Source organism: Euprymna scolopes, chromosome 6 (assembly GCF_053919585.1).
Source record: "Euprymna scolopes isolate OS-2025 chromosome 6, ASM5391958v1, whole genome shotgun sequence".
Lineage (NCBI taxonomy): Eukaryota > Metazoa > Mollusca > Cephalopoda > Sepiida > Sepiolidae > Euprymna > Euprymna scolopes.
The window spans coordinates 61,351,011-61,376,691 of record NC_136487.1 but is presented as its reverse complement, the minus strand read 5'-3'; the positions used below and the strand labels follow the sequence as shown (position 1 = coordinate 61,376,691).

At 31.2% G+C, this 25,681-nt stretch overlaps 1 protein-coding gene across 14 annotated transcripts in view; it reads left to right on the top strand.

The window, feature by feature from the left end:
• The window catches only part of LOC145277655 (dixin-like), a 326,945-nt gene that overhangs the window by 218,378 nt on the left and 82,886 nt on the right, over positions 1 to 25,681 (top strand). For all 14 annotated transcript variants that reach the window (XM_080129265.1, XM_080129264.1, XM_080129262.1 and 11 more), the window contains 2 exons: positions 8,560 to 8,639; positions 24,079 to 24,233. In XM_080129265.1, coding sequence (XP_079985391.1) covers positions 8,560 to 8,639; positions 24,079 to 24,233 — 235 coding nt within the window. The remainder of the gene's footprint in view (positions 1 to 8,559; positions 8,640 to 24,078; positions 24,234 to 25,681) is intronic.

The following is a 25,681-nucleotide window of genomic DNA, read 5'->3' as shown; positions in this document are numbered from 1 at the left end:
ATTAGACTATGCCAGCCTTATCTATAAATCAGCCAGAAAGTCATATCTAAAAAATTAAACCTGATTCACTATGAAAGCTTAAGACAAATTTTAAAAGCTTCCAGAACATCTCCAATTGATAGCCTATTCGTAGAAGCAAATGAAACTCCACCGCAATTACGAACAGGAAAACTAGCACTACAATACTATGTAAAAATCAAATCTACCCCATCTCACCCAGATTATGAAAACATTTTCAACCAAAATATAAAGAGCTATTTGAAAGTAAAGCAAAAACAATAAAACCATTCGGACTAAGACTGGAATCCACACTTATAGAAATTGAAATCCCCATTTCAAACATATACGACCATATAATCACAAATGTCTCAATATGAATAATTAAAAAAACAAATGTAAATCTTAGTTTAAAAGAATTTATCAAAGCAGAAACCCACCCAAGCACCTATCAAGAGAAAATTCACAACATCCTCTTACGACATCCAAAATACGACCTCACATATACAGATGGATCCAAAAACAATGAAAAGATAGCTTGTGTAGCAGTATCTAACATAAAAACCTTAAAAAAAGGCTCTACCAACAGAAAGGTCAATCTTTGCAGCAGTAGCGTACACAATAAAACTAGCACTCGACATTATCTCAAACAGCAATTACCAAAAATTCATCATACTGTCAGATTCACTATCGATATTATCATCGTTACAAAATAAATATTTTGAAAATCCTCTCATCGTAAAACTTCTATGCAAACTAAACAATATGTCCAACAATAAAGAAATTCTTTTGTGCTGGATCCCTAGCCACATAGGAGAAAAAGGCAATGAAAGAGTTGACAAAGCAGCAAAATCTACTCTCAAATTAACCACTGAAAATTTCAAAATTTTTTATACAGTTTAACCAAACATGAATAAATTTTTCCAAAATAAATGTGAACAAAAATGTAACAACAGCACTCAAAACGAATTATCTCCATATATAATAAAATGACTGCAGAAATTCCCCTCTGGACCAAAGTATCATAGGTTTGTAACAATAGATGCCACATACAAATCCATTACATTTTGGCTAATAACCATTATCTTATGTAACTTTTTAACACCATTTCAAACACATTCAGTCGTGATATTAAAATACTACATTGCGTCCTACGAGCAACACCATCACAATCACATCTTTTGAGAAAGGAGTCCAAATTTTTCTCTCTAAATATTTAATCCTACCTCTGCTTCCAGTAGACATCGGGACAAATTCTATACATTCCACAGATTCTATGATTTTACTGACCATAACTGGCTAATACATACACAGACCTAACATAACCTTTCCAATTTCTGATTTATAAATAATAAAAGCTCCCTAGCCAAAGTCTGTCCATTCTGAGCTCTGAAAATTCCTTTTATAAATGATCTGTTACTAAAATTACAATATGGTGTCACTACAATACATATTATTTTGGCCAGCGTCAAGTTCATTTAATACTTAGGTCATTACAGTCGTGTGTGTGTGATACAAATCACTCTAATAGTTGCTGTGTTGCTGTCAGACTGCTATTCCCTATTATTCTGTGTGTAAAAGGGTTAGTCTCCCCCTTCTCGCTCTCTCTCTCTCTCTCTCTCTCTCTGCGCGTATTTCCCTTCGCTACTGGTTCTTATTATAGTTCATGCTTGGGTGTGTTTGTGTGCATGTGTTGGGTTGAACATGTGTCTAAAAAAAAAAGTTTTGTTGTTAAAAAAAATTGCAAAAAAAATAACTGTAAATAAACAATACAAAATGCAACTTTTCTTGAGAAAAAAAAAAAAAAAAAAAAATATATATATATATATATATATATATATATATATATATTCAGTAAAATTACAGTAGATTTTTATTTTGGAATTTACTGTATTTCTATTTTTTTCCGGTTAGTTTGTTTTGAAATTCGTTAGCATCTGTTACTTGGTTCGGCTTTATCCGGTGACTGTCGGTTGAGCCCTAACCGTAATTGACAGAAACTCATGATGATCCCAGTCAAATTCTGAAAGAGTATCAAAAAAATATATGCGGGGGTGTTCATTATTGTAGTGAAATCCGACAGCCAAAAAGTTGATTTTTAATTAAAAATCACAAGGATAACTGCTTATATTTTTGTCAATTTCAACAATAAGCAATGTTATCTACTTAATTGTCATGTTACAGTTATCTAAGTTTTCCATAATTTAATGAAAATGTATGTTTTGTCACGTGACATGTGTCATAAGCACAAGGGAAATTGCTAAAATTTCTGATTTTTTCGGAAACTACTTTTTTTAATAATTAATTTTACCTTGTTGTTTTTCGTAAGTTTTGGCTATTTTCATTACTGTGACATGGCAATTCAGTAGATACTATTGGTTTCACTTGAAAATCAATATATCGATTTCCGAATTTCACCACAATAACGAAGAAGCATCAAAATGTTTACGAATATTTTTATTAATTATGTTTCAAAGCAATATTTTTTCTCCAAAAAAATGTGCGAAAATAAGGATATATATATATGATTAAAAAAATAAACAGTTTGCCAAACTATTTCCGTTTTTGAAAACATTTTTCCATTCTTTTTTCCTTCTGAATTATCATCAGTATTCTTTATTACTTTATTGGTTTATTCTTTAAACAGTTTTCTTTTCATTTTTTCCATCGATTTATTATTGATAAAAATTGCAAAAAAAAAAAAAATAATAATAAAAGTAAATAAACAACAAAATACATACAAAAAGAAAATTAATTAATTTTTTCATTTATAAGATTTCCAGTGCATGCTCACATACATGCCCTTAGTAAAATTAAACCCTCATGTTTTCCCCTCTATGAACTATGGAAGAACAGGTAGCAAACGAGCATTGAATGACTTCAACGGATATACCATTTTAATTTAAAATATTGCATTTCACGATTCGCTGGGTGTTTGCAATAACCATTAACAAGTCTCAAAATATTGCGTATCTGCAAGTATTGAGAACATAAACATAAGAACATACATTTTGCCTTTTTTTTTTTTTTTTTTCATTTAAACACACTGAGCCACAGCAACACGTGACCTTGAATAATCCATAGAGATTGATAGGTCAAAAATAAAAAAATGCTAATAATATTGCGTGAGCATAAAAAGGTTTCCTTGGTAACTGGATAAAGCTAATTTAAAATTTTTGTGGCATGGTACCTGGCTAATTCTAAATCAAAATGTTTTTCTCATTTTTTTTTAATAATCTTTACTTTAAAACAAATCAGAATATCTACAAATATTTTAGTGGAATGTGCTCTGATGAACTCATAGCACTTGTTCCCCCTTGACGTACGTACACCTGACCAACCAACGAGCAGCAAAATCCTACCCCTTCACTGTTGAGGTCCCTAGATGCTAGAAAGCCTTCTACTCTAACAGTTTCTTCCCTAGAACTGCTACACTTTGGAATTTCCACCCTGTTTCCTGTTTCCCTGACTATACTGACATGCATAAGTTTAAATTCAATGTGAATAAACGTCTTGTTGTTCAACTCCCTACAATTACCAGTTAGACATGGTCCCAAATAGTAGTAATACCTAACATCCAAGTGGCAATATGCCTTGTTTGAGGTATGAAAAAAAAAATTAAATAAAATCAAACAAAAGAAAGCAACCAGTTAATGATTATTGCACTAAATTTTTAGATAACGAGATTTTAAGAATTCAATAACTATCTGTACAATGGTTACAAAGTAATAATGATGATGCAATTCTGAATTTTTGAGATGAGATGTGAATGCTTGTGTTATGTTTATTAACAGGACTATTATTCTTGTCTTGGGTATTATTAGCACAACGTTTAGCTCGCTCCAACCTGCAACCTTCAGGTGTTGAAGATCTCTTTTTCTTAGAGAAAAAGAAGCGTGTTTTCAACACTTGAAGAAGGTCGCAGGTTGCAGCGACCGAAACGTTGTGCTAATATAACACCCAAGATGAGAATAACAGTCTGATTACTCAACATAACACAAGTATAATAATAATAATGATGATGATGATAGGTTTAGTTTCAGTATCAATACTATCCCCCCCCTCCTTTTCATGGTTCAGTTTCATTTTTTATTTTGTATTTTTTTCTTTCTAAGGAACCCATTTATTCTCTTGTGTAATGATTTATTCTTAGTCCAGGTCATCTTCTTGATGTAAGCCACTATTACAATAAACAGTTATTCATTTAGTGATTCAATCATTCTCTTATTCATGAAGTTTACTGTTGAAATAAATCTTTCTACCGTCCATTTATTTCATTTAAAACAGTAACCATGATGACAGATTTGATCAAAGATCTCATGATGAATATAACTTTAAATTTGCATTCTATTTTAATTCTTTAACCCATTTATTTAAGAAAGATTTTTGTGTGTTGAGGTCATATGACAAAAAAAAAACCAAAAAAAAAACAACAACAAAAGCAACGAGCAGTTGAATTTTTAAAATACATTAACTATGCATTCTTTAGATAAACTTTTTTTTTTTTATTATGATACAAGTACTTGAAAATGACAGAATTGGCAACAATCTCTGTCCATGCAGCATCTTCAGTAGAAGACTGTAAGCAATCAAAACATGCTAGTCTTCTCAACAGATTTGTATTCCAACTGACCGCTGTGGAGACAAGTAGTGCAATAGGCTTCGCCACATACAACTTTAATAGGCTTACTTTATTAATGATTTACCACACCAGTGACCATCGTGAATTGATTTGTCTTTCTGAATGCCTTATCTTGCCAAGCCAGCAGGACGTTTGATAAAAGCTGATACTTACATAATGGTTTTGAAAAAGAACACTTTATTAATTATTTGCTTCCCCACTAATTGAACAGTGAAATATTATCAGACAGCAATTTTAATGTTTTCAATCTCTTTTCATAAAAAAAATCTATTGTATTTTTTTTTGTTTTTTTTTAATAAATAGATATATTTACTTAACCTAAAAAAAGATTACTTTAAAAAGTAATAGAATTTTTTTTTCAATAGTTGAACAAAACAATGTATATAATGAAACGTAAAAAGGAAGAACAGTGAAGCTGTCAATTAAAAGCATTTGTGCCAATGGGGAATCGGAAATACTGATTTTTATTTTGATTAAACTTCTACTCGATAATTTGCTGTAACTTTTGGTGTAGATACCTACTTTTGCCTGATATGTAAGTATATCAAAGAGTTTTCATGTTAATTTATTTTGAATGGGCATGTCTACCTACAAGCGCCAGTTGTTATTTTCATGATAAAAGCATATGAAAAATACACATTGTTAGAGGAGTAGGAATGCTTCATATTTGGTCATAAATTTTAGGAAGGTCCGGAATTAATATTTCAGTAGACATTAGTTTTCTTTTTTTGTTTTTCTTTTTATTATATTTTTTATTTTATTTATTTATTTTTATTTTTTTGCCAAACTCTTGGAGATGATTAACAAAGAAAAATACTAAAAACTAACAATAATATTTTTTCAATGAAAATGAAATAAAACACTGTGTTTATAAGATGATTTGTCCTGTAAAATAAAGACTCTGTACATTTTTTCAACTTTCCTGTATTGTCTCTTTGAATAGCTGCTATTTTGGGCGTTCAAAATTCTTTCAATTGGTACATAACGGTTGGTAAAATACAAAAGAAATACTCACATAAACTAATTTTGTATGCCCCTAATTACTTGTCTTCCCACAAGGTTAAGATTAGACACAATGTCAGTTTTTAATGTTGATGCTTCTCCCAAAGGTACACTGAATGGGACAAAAATAAGAATTGTCTCGATAGAGAAAGATCTTTTCTCTTCTGACCAAGGACAGGACAGATACTACATTTTGACTACAGCACAAACGCAGGGAAGTCGTCAGTTTACCTGACTCTATTGACTGCGATAACCTTCGTCCACTTCAAAAGAAGCCTTTGAATAAAACATTATGAAGAGAAATCAACAACTAATTTGCTAGTTTACAGGTATCCGAATATATCCATCCCCTCTAACCACTTTAACAAGTCTGGTTATCTTCCACTTTGCTGTAAGGACTCGAACAGACATATGCATGAACTTGAAATCTATATTCGTAACATCCTCCCCTTGACTAGAGAATTTAAACTAAAATCAGATGACCAAGCTTTCATGTGCTTAGATTAACCTTGCTAACGTTAGTTATATTTTTTTCTCTACCATTCTCCCTCAACCTAGGACTGTACTCTGATCAACCATGTCTCTCTATCTAGATACTAGTGGCCAAGTATATGTATTTGATGGCTTTAATATCCACCACAATAATTGGTTTGGTTTCTTGAGTCACACAGATGTAGCTGTTAGGAACGCGACAAAACTTCTTTCCTTTAACAATTATAAGAAAGTTTTTTAACTGCTGATTGCCATGGCCACCTGGCAGTGCATCAGTCACAGGCAACATGAATTGGAACAAATGCATAAAGGATATTATGAAGGATCTTGCAAGGAAGATGGGCTCTCACTATCACACTAGAGCACTTCTCTCATCTGCCGGTATCCGATTTCTCTACAAAGTCACTGTTCGTCCATGCATAAAGTATTGTTGTCACATCTAGGCTGAAGCATCAAACACTGGTTTCTCCCTATTAAACAGAGTCCAAAAAAGTCTCTAATCTAATAGGTTTTGCACTGTCAACTAAAATTCTATTGCTGCAGTGTTGCATCTTGGTGCTTGTTTGATAAGTGCTTCAGTGAAATGCACTCTGGTGAACTCCTAGCATTGGTATCCCTTGATGTAAATATCCTCGACCAACTTGACAAGCAGCAAAATCTTAAATCTTCAATGTAAAGCTACCCAGATATACTGGAGGGTTTCCGTTCTGATAGTTTCTTCCCTAAAACTGCTAACCTTTAGAATTCTCTCCCTGTTTCCCTGACTGTACTGAACTAACATGCAGAAATTTAAATATAACATGAACAGACATCTTGCTACTCAACTCCCTACTTAGAGTGTTTCTGTAAGTATGATTCCTAATTCACAGTAACCCCTTAGTGGCAATGTGCCTTGTTTCGGATAAAAAAAAAAAAAAGTTATAAAATAAAAAAAATTATAAAATAAAAAAAATTCATAAAATACAAAAGTTATTAAATAAAGTTATAAAATAAAAAAAAAAGGTTGCCAACATTCATAAGTAAAAATGGTGTTATGGAATCAAATGGATTTGAACTTTGCACACCTAGGTCATCAACCTGTGCTATTATCAACTTTACTGTCATCACTTGAGTAGTTTTAATTCGACTATTATTAAGAAAACTTAAATGTATTCATAATTTTTTAAAATTTTAATAAAAAAAACATAATGTATTTATGTATAAAAAAATATATTTGCCGGTTATGTATGGTGTAATGGTTACTGGTGTAAACGTGGAATTCAGCATGCTTTGTTCAAGTTCTGTCAGAGCTATTTTATCATTTTTAATAACTTCCTTGGATGAATCCATATCCACGCCGTTAGTTATGGGTCAAATAGTAGTGTAAACTAGACTCTCAAGTCTTGGAAGAGCAATTTGTTTAATATGATGGAAAACTATAAATAGCACTATCTGCCCCAAGTAGAGCATCTGTAAACCCATGACACTAAATTAAAAAAAAATTATAAATAGCTAAACAACCCCTGCAATCATCATCATCATCAGTTTAACGTCCATTTTACATATTGCATTTTCATATGAAGCGGTTTGTCATGATTACGTTTGAAATAGAATTTTCATTACTAAAAGCACAAATTGAATGAACATTTATCATCAGCAGCAGCATCAGGGAGACGACGATGGCTAAGTAGTTAACGACACAGACTGACAATCTGGATATGTCAAGTTCAAATCCAGTTTGTTGCACAAAAACCACTTTCACTTAAGGATGTTAGCAACCTTCATGTGGTCTTTCCTGTAAGTACCCAATGTCTTTCTAGAAAAAATTCTAGCTAGAAAGATATCAGAGAAATGAACGCCAATGATGATCATCTGATTTACACAAAATGAATGAATGATTCTCAACAGGAGCAGCATTGTCATCATCAGTCAGCATCATTGGTTTAATGTCCATTTTACATGCTGGCATAAGTGGGACAACTTTTAGAGATCCCATTCTTATCACTTCCTCCCATGTTTTCCTTAGTTTTCCTATGTGAACGGAACTTGCTAATTCAATTCTTGTACAGCTGCTCATCCAAGAATTCTCATTCATTCATTCAATGTGACCATGTCATTGACAACTCCTTTTCTGTACACATTTCCCTATATTGTTCAGATTTAATCTTTCTTTGAAGTCATCAGATCTAAACCTATCTATAAGATTACACATCCATTGTATTATCACACTTATGTCATCATATTGCATACACATGGCTGATATACTCTTCCCTTGGTTATGGGTAATGCTCTACTGGTTAGTAATGACATGAATTCTCGATAGAGAGATTTGAAAAAAAAACGTGATTTGTGATGCTTGCAACAGTTTTAGCACTTCACTAAACAACTAAACATAAACTCTCTGCATTTTATCTTATTGTTTTTTGTTTTTGTTTGTTTTTTTCTAGAGTGCTGCTGTTACCTTGGCAACAGCCCGTAGATTTGTATCAAGAGCCAATAAGCATGGAACAAGCTATAGAGATTATGGGTAAGTCTGATGATAAAAAGTCATTTTGTTTGAATGTCAACCATTAAAGATCTTCTCCCCCTCCTCCTTGCTAATTGAGTGATTGCATTATTCATCACTAAATGAATGATTTATCCAAGTACACATCTTCTCATGTTCTTGATATTTACACCCAGTTTAGAAAATGATATATATATATTTTTCAAAATTGTTAATTGTTTATATCCAGAGCAATTAAAAAATCACCGGATTAATTTATTTTTTATTTATATTTTGCAGCATGTTTTTGTTTTTATTTTTCCTTTGACATTTTTATAGAATCTATTAAAAATGGAAAGCTTTTTATTTCATCTGTGTGTCATATACTTATCTTCCCCTGCTTCAAGTTCTATGTAGTTATCTCCCTTATTGGCACTCTTCAGTTGTCTAATTGCATAGTTAGGGAATCTTTCATTGAATTCATTAAATGAAACAAATTCAGTATTATTGATAAAGAAGACTTTTTAGCCCATTAAAAACTGGTAAAAATTATAGCCCATTGATTGATGAGAATTAGTGCTTAATGCTAAATTGATGGTTCAATATTGTTAAATTTGTACTCATTTTTCTATTAAATACTAATACCTATTAATCTTTAATTATGCATCAAATGGATATCATAATACTTTGTTTGCTGCACCGTATAATAATAACGGTCGATACAAAATTTCAGCCAGATTAGCGAAGTAGTTTCTGAGAAAAAGTTGAATGGATGAACAGACAGGACAAGAGGAATATAATACAGATATATTTAAAACCTTAAACTTATTTTTAATGTCTCATCTAAAAAATTCTGTTCAAGTAAATCTGGAGTCAGTTTTTTGTTACTTTTGATAAACTATGTAATAAACTCCAGATTTTTTTCAAGGCAATTAAAATATGAATAATAAATTATTATTAACAAGCAATACCTGTGTCCCAGCGTTGCCTGGATGAAATATAAAAGAAATATTTAACTTGAAAAAATTAACTATTAGAATAACACTTCAAAAAAAAAAAAGCAGTAAAGGAATCCATTGCCAATAATTTACATGATTCAAATAAGATTTGTACTCAGTGTAATTTACCACCTCTCAAAGCCTTCAAATTTTACTGGGGGGAGGTGGGAGGTTTACACATAAACATCCTGAAATAATATCTGCAAAAATAAAGGAGGGAAAAGGAAATAAAATATTTTAGATTGTATGGTGAGAGATCGCTTTCTTAAGTAAACTTAACAGGGTTTCTCAATTTTGGGATGGGAAAATTGGAGTGAAGGTATTTTTATAGAATTCATAAAAAATGGAAATATTTTCAACTCTTGTGTCTGTCATATATTCCCCTTTCCCTGCTCCGTCTTTATTCATTTTTATTTATCAAATTTTTTTTTTCTGTTTTAGATGTGAGGATATTTTCTAAATGTTTTCAGTTTTTTTTTAGAAATTTTAGTGAGAGCTTTTTTTTTTTTTAATTTTAGAATTTTTAGCAGAACTAGATGTTCTTTTTAGTATTTCAGGGAAATCAAAACTTGTGTGAGATGTAGCTATGTACATGTTAAGTAAGCTTATATTTTTATGTATTTATTTATTTTTTTGTAGTGGTGGTAGGATTTTTTTTCCTATAATAAGTGCAGAAACAATATTTAATGTTTTAGAATATTTTTTTTTTCTATGCTTCCCCCCCCCTTTTTTTTGTGTGTGGACGTGGTTTTTATTAATTTATTTATTTATTGGTCCCCCGATTTATCGGAGAGGGACATGTTTTCAGTGGCTTCCGTGCTTCCGTTAGTGTGGACTATTGCCAGATAACTGTCCATTAGTTTTTCCTGAAATTTTGCCACAAATTGTATTTCATTAAATAGATGTGCACAGTAAAAAATGTTTTTTACAAAAATTCCTGTTGTGCCCCCAGGGGCTCAAAAGAGGCAAAAAATGCCCAAAAATGGCAAAAAATGACACATTTTGCCCCATAACTTTTGATCCATCTGTTAGATTTTTTTGAAACTTGGCCAAAATGTGGAGCCCATTGTTCTTAATATAAATCCAGTATGGCTGATCCTGGCAAAATTCTGGTTCATGTCCCAGAGGACTTTTAGTGCTAAAAACGCCTGTTTTTGAGGCTCTTTTTTCATATTTCTCAACAAAAACTTGATATGTCTGACTATATAGTGGTTTTTCACAGTGATCAACTCAAATATACATGTGTTAAGGTCTGAAACTGCACCGTTATCCATTTACATTGGGATTTGGCATCCCCAAGGGCTCAAAAGAGGTAAAAAAAAAAATGCCCCCAAATGTCCAAAAATTACACTTTTTGTTCCATAGCGTTTGATCCATCCATTAGATTTTCCTGAAACTTGGCCAAAATGTGGAGGCTATTGTTCTTAATATAAGTTCAGTATGGTTGACCCTGGCAAAATTCTGGTTCGAATCCATCTGCGACTTGTAGTCCTTAAAAAGCATGTCTTTTTGGAGCTCTTTTTTCATGTTACTCAAAATACTTGATATGTATGTCTATATAGTTGTTTTCCATGGTGCTGAATTCAAATATACATGTCTTATGGTGTGAAACTGCACCGTTTGTCCATTTTTCACTGGGATTCAGCATTCCCAGGAGTTCAAAAGGGGTCACAAATGCCCCAAAATTGTAAAAAAATGACACTTTTTACCCCATAACTTCTGCCCCATCCATTAGATTTTTCTGAAACTTTGTGAAAATGTGAAGGCAAGGTTAATCCTTCACACTTCTCACATTTCTTCATTTCTTCACAATTTTTTGTGGCGTCATCTCACATGTAGCACAAGAGGGGGGGGGCGCATGCGGCTTGTTTATTTTGTGTGTGTGTGTGTGTGTGTGTGTGTGTGTGTGTGTGTGTGTGTGTGTGTGTGTGTGTGTGTGTGTGTGTGTGTTTATGAATAGATATTCAGAATTTCCAGTCGTGGGGTAAGTAGTTTTGACTTTCTGGAGAAAGTTGAATCAAGTTCCCACACTTCTTCATAATGCGAACCAAGCTAAACAGATTTTGGAAACTAAAACTTTATATTAGGATTAGTTTAGAGTTAGATTAGGATAAAAAATTTAAAAAATCAAAAAACAGTTTAGTTCTTATTGTGTAAAGTTAACATAAGTATTTTATAATTCTAATTTTTTTTTTTTTTTTTTTTTTTAAATTAATTTCAGAATTAAAGAAAAAAGATCCTCCCCACTGTATAGATACATTGTTACTATGATTTTTAATGTATCTAAATTTTGTTATATTTTTACTTCTAAAACAAACAAACTATTTAAAAAATAAAATACAATAAATCGCATCGTAGCTGAATATATATTTTCAATATAAACCATTTTAATAGTATTTTCAAATAAAAACAATATTCCAATTATAAGAAATAATAAAACACTACTAAACAAATATTTTCTAACTCCTCACATCATTCCAATGATAAAAGATTTGATTTAATTATTTGTACTAAAAAAAATCCCACTTTTAAAAGAAAGTTTTACTTGAAGTAGTTTGATTTATTTTTTTTTTAAATAATAAAATGGTAAAGAATATTTATAGACTCCGCCACAAACTCATGAATAAAACAAATTAATAAATAAAATATCTTCCCTAAAATATACTGAGTAACAGTTTTCTGATAAATCGGCTTTTTAATTTCCAATTTCAAAACCGGAGACCATAATCAAGTAAACTGTTTCTTTTTTTTTACGAAAAATTGCTATTGATCACAAAGATACACAAGGAAAAATCGGTTTTACTTTATATATAAGAAAAAGATGATGATTCTCCAGTTTTACTCCAGTATTTAAAATTTCTCATAAAAAGAAAATAAACAAAATAGCACAAAATATTTACTTTGTACTTGTTAGATTAAAAAAGAGAATACATTAAAAATTATGAAAATTTATCCAGTGTTTAAAAGAAAAAAAAAAAAAAACTTTATTTGTAAAATTGCTTCACAGCCATTTTCAGCCTCCATTAAGGTTAATATCTAAGGGACATAACTAAAACTTTAATTCAAGCAAAAAAACAGTCAACAAAACCTTCCTTTCCCCATGTTAAGTTTATCTTTTTAAATTTGGATGGAGATTTATTTTTTAAAAACAAAAATACTGGATAAATTTGCATGAATTTTAACATGTGGTCTTCGTTTAACCTAAGAGATGAGTACATAATAAACTTTTATACAATTTTTTTTTTTTTTTTGATTAATCTGAAGAAGTATCGAAAAGATATGAATAAATTCATTTAATTTAAAGGCCAGAAAAATAAAATAATATTTGTCCTTCGTAAACAAACATAAAAATAGATTTCTGTTTTTTTTTTTGTTTTTTTTTAACTATTAACAATGGCTTTTATCATTTGGATTATTTTAATTTAATCTTCTTTGAGATTATCATTCAGCTACGATGCGATTAATCAGTTAAATTCCTAAAAATGATCAAGAGCCAAAAGCTGAAATCCATGACACTATTTATTTCATCATAACAGTTAATAGTTATCTATTATTGCACGTTCATCAATGTTTGTTTTTCTAAGGCCTTTTTCCTATATATACTTTAATAATACATGATAAAATATACCTTAGTTCAGAGAATGTGTTATATTTGAAAAATAAATCTGTTTTAATAAGAGTTATATTTGAAAAAAATATTTTTTTTCAAAGTATTCCAATTAGATTTTAAATATCATAAACCAGATGAGACTAGTAATCCAAGGTTTTATCCACAACATGAAAAGAAATTGGAATCTAAGGAAGATCTCCATCATCCAAGTAATCATAGGAGCAGCCGGACTTGATGAAAAAGAATTTCAAAAATATATCTGGTGAATATACCCGGTGAACCAAGTGCAAGAAAGATACAAAAATTGTACTTATAAAGGGGCAGATAGAATCTTAAAAAGATTTCCTGGTTGGGGGTGTCTGAAATAGCCGGTAAATGTCTAGCATTCAGTAGTATGCCCTCATCCTCAGCAAAAAATAAGATGAAACTAGTAATCTTAATAATTCAAATAATACAAAAACTCAGAATATTGTTAAAAAAACAAAAAAAAAAAACATGGTATGTTTTAGGTGTTTATTATTAGTAATTTTATAGGCAACATCACCCTCTTCATTTGATTCACTGTTCTTATATATCGTATTTGATATCTTAGGTAAAAAATCAGGATTTATAAAGTATGTAAAATAATTATCTTAAAACCAAGGTTTTTAAAAGATATTGGAGGAAGATTGTAGAATGCTATATGTTATAACAGAAATAAGAAATTGAAAATAGTTCAAGATAATATATTTTAAATAAGGCCGTGAGAATACTAACGTTTCATCCAATGAGAAAATTGAATAAAAAATCTTTAAAATAAATATTATGAAAATAATAAATTAATTTTTACTAATAAAATTCATTAAGCTGATTTAAATTCATTCAATAAAGTAGCAAAGAAGATAACTTTTTTCTGTCCACAGTTTGGAACGAAAATGATGTCTGAAAAAAACAACAACAACAAACATTTTAACATCTTTAAAATAAATACAATATGTAATTTTAATCAGTTTTTAATTGATGGTGAAAAAATTTATTTACTTATAGTTATTTTATATACATGCATATATATATATATGTAATGTGTGCACGCATATGTAGTATATATATATATATATATATATATATATATATATATATATATATATATATATATATATACATCAACTCGTGAGCAAAAAAAAAAATGGGCCAAACAAATTTTATACATTTTATTGCGCTAAAAGCTATATTGAACAAAGAACAATTGAACAAGAAAACTTAAACGAGACTAATAACACTGAGCAAGACATTTACTTTAATAAATGCTTAGGATGGAATCGCATTCCCTTTTGATTTCTTTAAAAGATCAATCCTTTTAGGCATGCTCTCAACCAAAGTGGAACACTGTGAAGAGGAGATGCTATTCGATTTGCTTTACACCACTTCCCACAGTTTGTCATTGTTCGAAAAAGTTCTTCCAGCCAATGCACAAGATAATATGAACCAAATATTCTCGATTGGGTATAAATTGGGGCTTTAACCTTGATAAAATATCACATTAATTAAATTATCAGAAAAACATTTTTTTGTGATTTTAGCAGTGTATGCAGGGGCATTACCATGTTGAAAAATAATGTTCTGGGATATTCCCAGCTTCTGGATACTTGGTAACAGTACTGTTTCTAATATTCGAATGTATTCCTTTGCATTGATTGACTTCTCACATCTAATAAGTTCCCCAACTCCTACTGCACTAGAAGTTCCTCATACCATTATCCCTCCATTTCTGTGCTTAACAGTCGTTTTTATGCAACTTGGCGAAAATCATGCTCCAGTTCTTCGATTGCACCATTCAGGAGCATCGGGAGCATCACTAACAAGACAAAATATTGATTCTATCTAACCAGAAAACATTCCTGAACCAGTCTGTATCTTTCTTGCCATAAAACGAGAAAAATCTCTTTTTATCATTGACGTTCTTTTTAGATAAAAATGGCTTCTTTGCACACCTTTTAGAAGAAAATCCCATTTCTTTCATTCGTCTAGAGTGTATACCTAGAAAGAAAATTTCCAGCCCCTGTTTTGAATTCTTTGTTATGGTCAACATAAGTTTTATTTTAATCCTTCAAAACAGTTACTTTAAGTCTGTGGTTGTCATTACAAGTGAATGCTCCAGGGCGACCAGATCCGGTTTTCCCATTTACCAAGCATTCGACTTCAAAACTTTGACCAATTCGCTTCACTACAGAAAGAGATGTTTTCACATTTTCTTTTCTTAAAATATCAAAACTCTGCTTGTAAGTCATTTGGACTGTCTTAATCCTGCAATTCGGTTTTTTATATCCTCGCCAAGATGCGGTCTTACCATTTTTAGGATTAACTTTCCCAAGTATTATTATATGCTATAATAATAATGATCTGCAAAATAGAAATTTTCAGTTAAAATTAACAAAAATTCATGGAAAAATATTGAAAAATCGATTTCTTCCTTCTTTCACTCTTGGCCTATTTTTTTTTGCTCATGAGTGTATATGTAATGTGTGTGTGCATATATATATATATATATATATATATACCGCTCTCCCTCAAACCAAGACTGTACCCTAATAAACAAAGTCTCAGACAGCATAGATATAGCACTCTCCCTCGATACTAGCACACAAATACATGTATTTGGTGACTTCAATGTCCACCACAGTAACTGGCTAGGATTCTCTAATCACACAGACGTAGCTGGTAGCGCAACACATAGCTTCTCTATATCCCATTCCCTATCTTAGTTGGTTACATTTCCGACACGTTTCCCAGACCAGCAAGATCAAGATGCCTCACTTCTAGATCTCTTTCTGACAACGGTTCCCAATGACTGTACAACAAATGCCCACAGCCCACTCGGGAATGCTGATCACGCTGTGATAATGGTAGAAATCAGCCTAAATTCTCGCCCTAAAACTGAAGACCCACTACTCAAAACAACGAGGTATTACAAAAAGGCTGATTGGGAAGCCATCAGGGAGCTCATCAGAGATGTCCCATGGCAAAATATCTTTACTCTTCCAGCGGAACAGTGTGCAAATGAAACCACTGAATGGTTCAAAACTGCTATTGAAGCACATGTTCCCGCACGGAAATTCTATAGCAAGCCCCACTCTCCCCAATGGTTTACTTCTGCTTGTGCAGCTGCCATTTGTCAAAGGCAGCATGCGTTCCGCAGATTCAACCGACATAAGTCCAGCTCAAATAAACAGAAGTTTATAGAAGCTAGAAATAATTGTAAGAAAGTGATAGACAGCTAAGACAGATTACTCTGAAACCACCAGAAAACGCATCGAAGCACAGAAATTAGGAACCCGGGATTTTTGGAAAATCTACAACAGCGTAGTAAATAATGGACAGTCAACTATTCTCCCACTATCAAACAATCATGAGGTTGCTTGAACGGCAACTGACAAAGCTAATCTGCTTGCCAGTCAGTTTGCCTCAAACTCCACACTGAACTCGGTACACCACTCACTCCCTGATTTTCCTCTGCGAACAGACGCCACACTAGACAATTTGAAAATCACCCCTTCTCAGGTACATGCTATTATAAAAAACCTAGACCCCTCAAAAGCATGTGGACCAGATCTCATCCCAGCTGTGCTATTAAAAAAAATGCTCTGCCGAGGTTGCTCCAGTTCTGTCCATACTTTACAATAAATGCCTTAACGAATCTTGTTTTCCCGACTGCTGGAAAACCGCCTCTGTGGTACCAGTCTTCAAGAATTCTGGTGAAAGAACTGACCCACTAAATTATCGCCCCATTAGCCTCCTCCCGCTTTTCGCCAAAATATTTGAGTCCTTAGTTAATCAAGCCCTAGTCCAGCACCTAACAGCTGCTAAACTCCTGATTGACAAACAATATGGATTCAGGCAAGCCCGTTCAACAGCAGATATCTTAACTGTAGTTTCTGAACGTATATACCGTTCATTGGATAAAACAGGGGAGGGTAGAGCGGTGGCTCTCGATATATCTAAGGCTTTTGACAGGGTATGGCACGATGGTCTTCTAAGGAAAATTAGATCATATGGAATCACTGGAAGAATTCATAATGTAATTAAATCCTTCTTAAGTAATAGAAAAATCAAAGTTGTCCTCGATGGTCGTACATCTAAACAATATGACATAAATGCGGGAGTACCTCAGGGGTCTATCCTTGGACTTCTATTATTCCTGATATTCATAAATGACCTCCCTGATAAAATTGTTTCGGAGATGGGTATATTTGCCGATGACACCACTCTCTATAACAGATATGAGGGGAAAACAAATGAACACATATCCAAGGAAATGGAAGAAACTCTAGAGGATGACCTCCAATCCGTAGTGGAATGGAGACAAAAATGGTTGGTCACATTCAATGCTGCTAAGACTAAGCTTGTTTCCTTCAATAACTACAAGAAACCTTCTCTACCACTAATAGCAATGGCCAAGAACACATTACCTGAAAGTACTTCTTTTAAACTCCTCGGCCTAACGTTTACAGGGAATATGAACTGGAATAGATACATTGAGAGCATTGCCAAGGCTGCTGCAAGGAAGGTTGGCTCCCTCTACCGTGCTAGAAAACTACTTACGCCTGCCAGTATCCTATACCTCTATAAGGCAACCATTCGCCCATGTATGGAGTACTGTTGTCACATCTGGGCTGGTGCATCTGCTGCTTGTCTCTTGCTCCTGGACAGGGTTCAAAAGAGAGTCGCCAACCTGATAGGTCCTGAACTGTCATCTAGGCTTCAGCCTCTGTCCCATCGACGAGATGTTGTATCCCTCTGCCTGTTCTACAAATACTTTAATGGTGAATGCTCTAACGAACTGCAAACACTTGTACCTCCCCGACGTAACTACCCCCGACAAACCCGACAAACTACCAAGTCGAAAGCTTTTTACTCCAATAGTTTCTTCCCCAGAACTGCGGGTCTTTGGAACTCCCTTCCGGGATTCTGCTTTCCCAACTGCAATGATATGCAGAAGTTCAAGTGTAATGTTAACAAACATCTTTCTACTCATCTCCCTTCATAATGACCCCGCTAATTAAGTCCCTGATAGTAGCCCCCTGATTCAGAGTGGCACTGTGCCTTGTTTGGGGTCAAAATTGAATTTTAAAAAAAAGAAATTAAAATATATATATATTTATATATATATATAATTTTGAATAAAAAAACACAATGTCTTTGAAACCACATTAAGAAGCAAATATTGACTTTTATTTTTAATATTCAATAGTAAAATATCTGTCATTAGATAAAAGAATTTTTTTTTAAGAAATAAAATATTCTTGGCTCACGTTATTATTGAGACTTTAGTGTAGATAAAATCTCTTTAATTTAAACTTTTTTTAGGTGCATGATTATGGTATTGTAATGAGAATTGGCACAAAAAAAACTCTTGGATGCATCTTTAAAAAATTAAAAATTTTGGATAAACAGACAAAATATCTTTGAAACAATGTGTAGATGCAAATATTTTATTACAAATCATTCAATTTGTTGTTTGTTTTGTTTATTTAACTTGACTTTTTTTCTTATTAATTTTGGATAGTAAAATATCCATCACCAGAGAAGAAAAGAGGGTTTTTTTGTAAATAAAATCAAATGATTTTTAATAAAATATTTACATCTTAATGTAGTTTAAAAGACATTTTTCTGTTTATTCAAAATTTTACATTAATGTTGCTTCTAGGAACACTCTTTTGCCAATCCTCATTATATATATATATATATATATATATATATATATATATATATATATATATATAAATTAAAATTACAATTGAATTTACCAAAATGATCCAAGATGGTAAAATTAAAGTAAATTATAAATATTAAAGAATTAATATTTATAAAATTACCTCAGCCAGATATAAAAGCTCGATAAAACCAAATAGGAAATAGAGCTTATAATATGAGCACACAGTCAATAAAATATGTTAAAAAAGCACTTTGAAATGAGTTAAAAACATATTTAATCTGAAAAGGAAACACTAGATAAAAAAAAAAAAAAAAAATATATATATATATATATATATATATATATATATATATATATATATATATGTCTCGGAAGTAGAGTGAAAAGCACATCTTATTTTTCTTTTATTAATATTATTTTTTTCCTTGTATATATTTTTGTGAATTATTCCATGGATTTCTGCCTTTGGATTATTATGGAGCATCTTCTTCCAATTACGGGATTTCTTTGGATTTTACTTGTACAAATGGAAATTCTTTTAACTTTGTTGAAGTTTTACATTTAGATTTTACCGTCACTGGATTTTTTATCTTCCACCAAACTATCCATTCATGTGTAATCACCTTTTTCTTTACCATATTCCCTCTGCTTAACTTATTTTGTTTTCAAGTAAGATCTTTGACTTACTTGTTGTTTCATCAAATACTTCTGCATGCAAAATCCGATCCCGCATTTTGCTAATTCCTACCTTCTGATGAGAAGGAGAGTATTTCTTCGAAACTCCGCGGATTAAGGACTATCCATTTATCTAGTGTTTCCTTTTCAGATTAAATATTTTTTAACTCATTTCAAAGTGTTTTTTTTAACATATTTTATTGACTGTGTGCTCATATTATAAGCTCTATTTCCTATTTGGTTTTATCGAGCTTTTATATCTGGCTGAGGTAATTTTATAAATATTAATTCTTTAATATTTATAATTTACTTTAATTTTACCATCTTGGATCATTTTGGTAAATTCAATTGTAATTTTAATTTATATATATATATATATATATATATATATATATATATATATATATATATATATATATATATATATATATATATATATGACAGAAAAAAGAATTCTTTTGGACCCTAGATGTCTTTCGGCATCCTCATCAGGGGCAAACGATGGCATTTTTTATCTTTTTTAAAAAAGAAAATACGGGAAGAAATTAAAATTAATGATGAAAATGAGAACGACTTATTTACAATTAAAATATATATATTGGCTATGTACATCATTCAGTATGTCAGAGGAGATTTTTGCTGTCATCAATTTATATATATATATATATATATATATATAAATTGATGTCAGCAAAAATCTCCTCACAAAAATAAAACATAATAACTAAAAAATAGCAGAGACAGCAGCTTAGCTTTCAAAGTCAAGGTTAACAGCAAAATTATGGCCAAAGTTAAGTTGTACTAACTGACATACTGAATGATGAACATAGCCAATTATAAAGAAGCAATACTCACATATAAAAACACAAAAGAAATCATCATCATCATCATCATAATAACATTTGTTTTACATGTTGGCATGTGTTGAATGTTTGTAAATTAATTTTTCTCTCATGAATTTTTCTCTTATAAATTTTATAAAATTTGTTACTTAGAATCCTTGAAACCAAAACTTTAAATTACAAACATTTCATTCATAAATTTATTGTAAACGCAAGCCAAAAACTTTTGCATTTACTCATATAAGTATATATATATATATATATATATATATATATATATATATATGTATATATGAGCAAACAGTTAATAAAATATGTTAAAAAACACTTTGAAATGAGTTAAAAACATATTTAATCTGAAAAGGAAACTATATATATATATATATATATATATATATATATATATATATATATATATATATATATATATTAGTAATTCTGATACAAACTTATTTATCACTTAAAGGAATCAATTTGTCTGAATGAAGGTGTGTGTGGGAAAGGGGCCCCGTTTTTAAATTCACAATTTAGAAACAGAAGTTCCTCCTATTAGAACAATCATTGAATTTAAAAAACAATAAAAAAAAAATGTGGTGTCGCTAATGGGACAGAGGGTGGGAGAGAAAGTGAGAAATTACTCTCTCTCTCTCTCTCTCTCTCTCTCTCTCTCTCTCTCTCTGACTATGTCCCATCAGTATATCTGTCTCTCTAGCTAGCAAACTTAGTTGAATTTAAATTACCTCCCTTGAAAGTTAATCAAAAAATATTTTAAGAAAGGTTTTGTAATTTATCCATTTTTATCAAATCAGATTAACAACTGTTGATATCAAAACTATTGCGTATATGTAGGAAAAGTGAGACAATAAAATTACAAATTATAACACCAAACATTGATTTATTATGAACTATTTAAAGATAGTTATACAAATTAGACACTCAAATATTTGTCTTTGGGTTTTTTATCTGTGCTATACATAGAGTATTGCAAAATATTACCTTGTATTACTGATTTAAAGTAAGCTGTTTTTATGGTGATGTAGGGATGATAAATGAAAAAAACTTTCACATTTATTCATGTAGGCATATGAATTATATATGTAGTTGAATAACTTTAAAATCGCTTAATAAAAACTCACCTTAGAGCTATCTATGCAAATTAATCCACTTCTGTAAATGAATGTAAGCTCAATAACATCAGTTCATAATGTAAGTATATGGATTTAAAATATGCTTAAATCAACTTCCAGAAAGAACAGTTCCTTTTTAAAGATTATCTATCTATCTCTCTCTCTCTCTCTCTCTCTCTCTCTCTCTATATATATATATATATATATATATATATATATATATATATATATATATATATATATATATATATATATATATATATATATATATATATATATATATATATATATAGCGTGTCAGGAGGTGATGAAAAGAAATCAAATAAAGTGCTCGATCACGAATGTGTGATGCATATTCTAAAGGCGAGGCAACATTTTTTCATTTAAACAAATGTTAAAAATAATAGTATTTTTCTGTCTAATTATACCTTTTTTTGATATTATGTTTATTCTGGCCTTGCAGAATTTAAATTGTTAATGTCTTTCTTGGAATAGTGTGTAAACGTTTTCTTGATATCTAACTGACTTCATGTGCCCATTTCTCAGCTGCTTTTTGAAATTCTGTTTTCTCTTTTCTTTTATTTTTGTTCATTTGCTTCTTTTACCTGATGATTATTTGGCAAAGAATCGAAAACGTTCATGATACATATAGAACCTACATTAATTTTTCTGATTTTAACACACAAAAAATAATTGAAAAATAAAAAAGGTATAATTAAACAGAGGAGTTCTGTTATTTCTAATAATGTTTGCTTATATATATATATATGTCTGTATGTCGATGACTAAAAATATATTTTATAAAAGCCCCTCTCTTGGGTTGAGCACTATCGTAAATAATCTCACTCGCCACTTAATTTAGCTGAAAAAATGCGAAGCTCGCGGTTTGTTTACAAACAAACGTTTGAGCACTTTACGAGTGGCAGACGGATGTTTATTTAAATAGACATTCGGACAGATTAATTGCAGCCACCGCTTCCGTAGTCAGGGGGTAGAACCGCCGACTGTCATCACGACGGTTCTAGGTTCGATCCTCGGCTTGGGATAGGTGTTAGTCTAGCGGCACTGATGAGTTGTGAAACAACGAAACAGGTCTGTATGTCGATGACTAAAAATATATTATATATATATATATATATATATATATATATATATATATATATATGAGGGCGCCTCAGGCCATTAGCAATTAACCAACCCCTTCTCAAAGATCGCCAAAACTGCACAAAACTTAACTACTGCATCATTACAGGGCTGACAATAAAGATAAGTAAGCAAAGCTCTTTGGTAGAGCTCTTATAAAGAAATTGCCAACTGCCATTAGTGAAAGGCATCTGGTAAAAACAATTCAAACAATTGGCAATGTTTACATTGAGATTTTGTTTATATTCAGCAGGTGCTGAACTATAACATAGGGGTTAGAAAATGCTGACTGTCAACTTGACTGTCCAGTTAAATCCTGGCCAGTTCAATCTATGGGTCAGTAAGTTGAAATGAACATTTTGCATTTTAACTTGCCGACAGATTTCTGTATGTATTATTCATCTATCCAAAGATTTTATTCGTTATAAACCATCCTTGGTGTATGATTAATATTTCCTGTTAATTTCAGTGTTATGTGACCTGTAGCTTGAGAGTTTATCAATCAAATATTTACACACACACACACATACATACTTTTGTTTATTTATAACTATTTAAAAAAACTTTTTTTTTTTTTTTACTTTTGTTTACTTCAAACAAGGTATATTGCCACTGAAGCATAAGCAGCTACTGTGATAGAGGCCAGATTTAAAGAGGACAAACTGGGTGTGGAGTTGAGCATGAAGATGTTTATTTATATTACATTCAATTACGTTCAAACAACACATATTTCAAGTGAAGTTGAAGAGGCTACTGTGATAGGGCCCAATTTATAGATGTGCAACCTGGGTGGGTAGTTGAGCAGCAAGCTCTTTGTTCACATTATATTTAAATTGAATTTTTTTTTTTAATTTTGTTCACCACAACCAAAGCATATTGCATTGAAGGGTAAGAGGCTACTGTGATAGAGGGGAGTTGAGCAGCAAGATGTTTGTTTACCTTATATTATGTATATTTTTTCTTTCTCACGAAAAGTAAAAAAAGAAACAAAATATTTTTTTCTTAATCATTTTTAAATATTAGCTTTAAAAAAAGGCTTATGTAAACATTATTGTATAAACTGTATATTTGCAAAAGTCGTTTATACTTGGATTATATGATCAGTCACTTAACAGGTGTGTTTCTCCACGTCATTACTTGGCAAAATAGACAACTGCCATTTCTACCAATGAATGACCAAAGATCCGGTTTTGATATTTTCTCTAATTTTTTTCCTACTCCTCAGATTGTTTTATTTTTATTTATTCTTTTTTGTACCATTCAATCATTCTAACATTACTAATGACTGAAACTAGTTTCCTAGATGCAAGAGTTCTTCATCTCTCAAGTTACTGCCACTAAAAACAAGACAAAAACAAAAACACTGAAAAGCATATGTTTTGTTTGTCTTTTAGGCCTGGCTCTCACTTGACTACTGATCTAGCCTCAATGCAAGCACGAATGAGACTCAAAGCTCATCCAGCAAATAAGCGGCCTCTCAGTACGGGTGACACAGGTGATTTTGATATGGACGGAATGCCGCGCAGCCGATCTGCTGGGTTTATCCATGGTAAGAAAGTTTTTTCCATTCCTCTTTTATTTATTTTGTTTTTCTATTTATCACGATTATTTTTGGTTATTGTAAAGGATTAATAACATTAATAAAATACAATTTCTTTTCAAGGACTTCCCATCAGTGGAACATATCACTGTGGGAATGGTTCCATGCAGACTACAACATGTTCGTCTTCTAATCCAATTAAAAAAAATGCATATCATAAAGTGTTCTTGTAAGTAGTTTCTCTCAGAAAGAGACGTTTGTAGCCCTTCTTTAATTGTTATATTGGTATATTGAGTCTATATATTAATACATGTGTATATACGTGTGATTGTCTATCTAAAATTCGCTGTGTGTATGTACATTTAAATATACTTCATGACAGGACAATAATATGCACAAATACTTTTACAACACAAAGGATGAATAACATTTATTTGAGGTGTCAACATCTGGCCAATTGGGAAACATATCTGGTCCATTTTAGGTCTTGTCTTGACGGAAAGCTGCAATGAAAATTCTCCCCACGAATGACAGAATCTCGGGTTTTATTTTTGGCAATTTTTTATTACAGAGTGTTTCTTTTTTCCTCTTAAAAAATTACACGCTGATTTAAGTCGTGTTTACGTTATATTGCCATTTTTGACATCCTCTGTTCAGAGTCATCACAATCTGTCAACCATCTCTCTCTCCCTCTGCCGACTTGGACTAACTGTTTTCTCTAACTAATTTCCATGTATTTCAAAAAGATCATCTCCCTCTCTAAATGACGTCATTAGTATATGTGACTTAGATAATCACCTGATGTTTTTTACATGTCATTATTTGTCAACTAAATTGTTATGATAACATTTTTAAGTTAGCATTCCTAAATTAATGTAAATAAATAATTCTTTTAAAACATAATAATCATTGACTAGCACACCTTTCAGCGTTGCCAAGTTCATATCTAGCATAATCTATCATTGTTTCCCTGGTAGGTGCTGAATAAAAAGATATCTTGTGTGTATAAAGGTCATTTATAGAAGTCAAGACAATGCGGAGGTATAACGGATCAACACAAACTGATGCAAATTAAGAACGGAATAAGCTATACAAATTCATTTTTTATTAAAACCATATATGTTTTTTTACTTGCATTGTGTTCTTATTTGTGTCAGTATGATCAGATGGCAGTTCCATATTGTATAATATTTCGGGAAAATTCCCCTCCTCAGATATGTATTTGACTTAAGTTGAAATGTGCCAAATATATATATATTTTGTATTAATAAAAGGTAAATCAGTAGAGCTTATTCCATTCTTGATCTGCTTTAGTTTGTGTTGATCCATTACATCTTTGAATTTTATTAACTCCTATAAACTACTTTTATATATACACTAGATTATTTTTCAAGTAAACTACATTAACCTCTTACAATCTTGTGAGATTATAAAAGTTGTGCCCAAATAGCATTTTA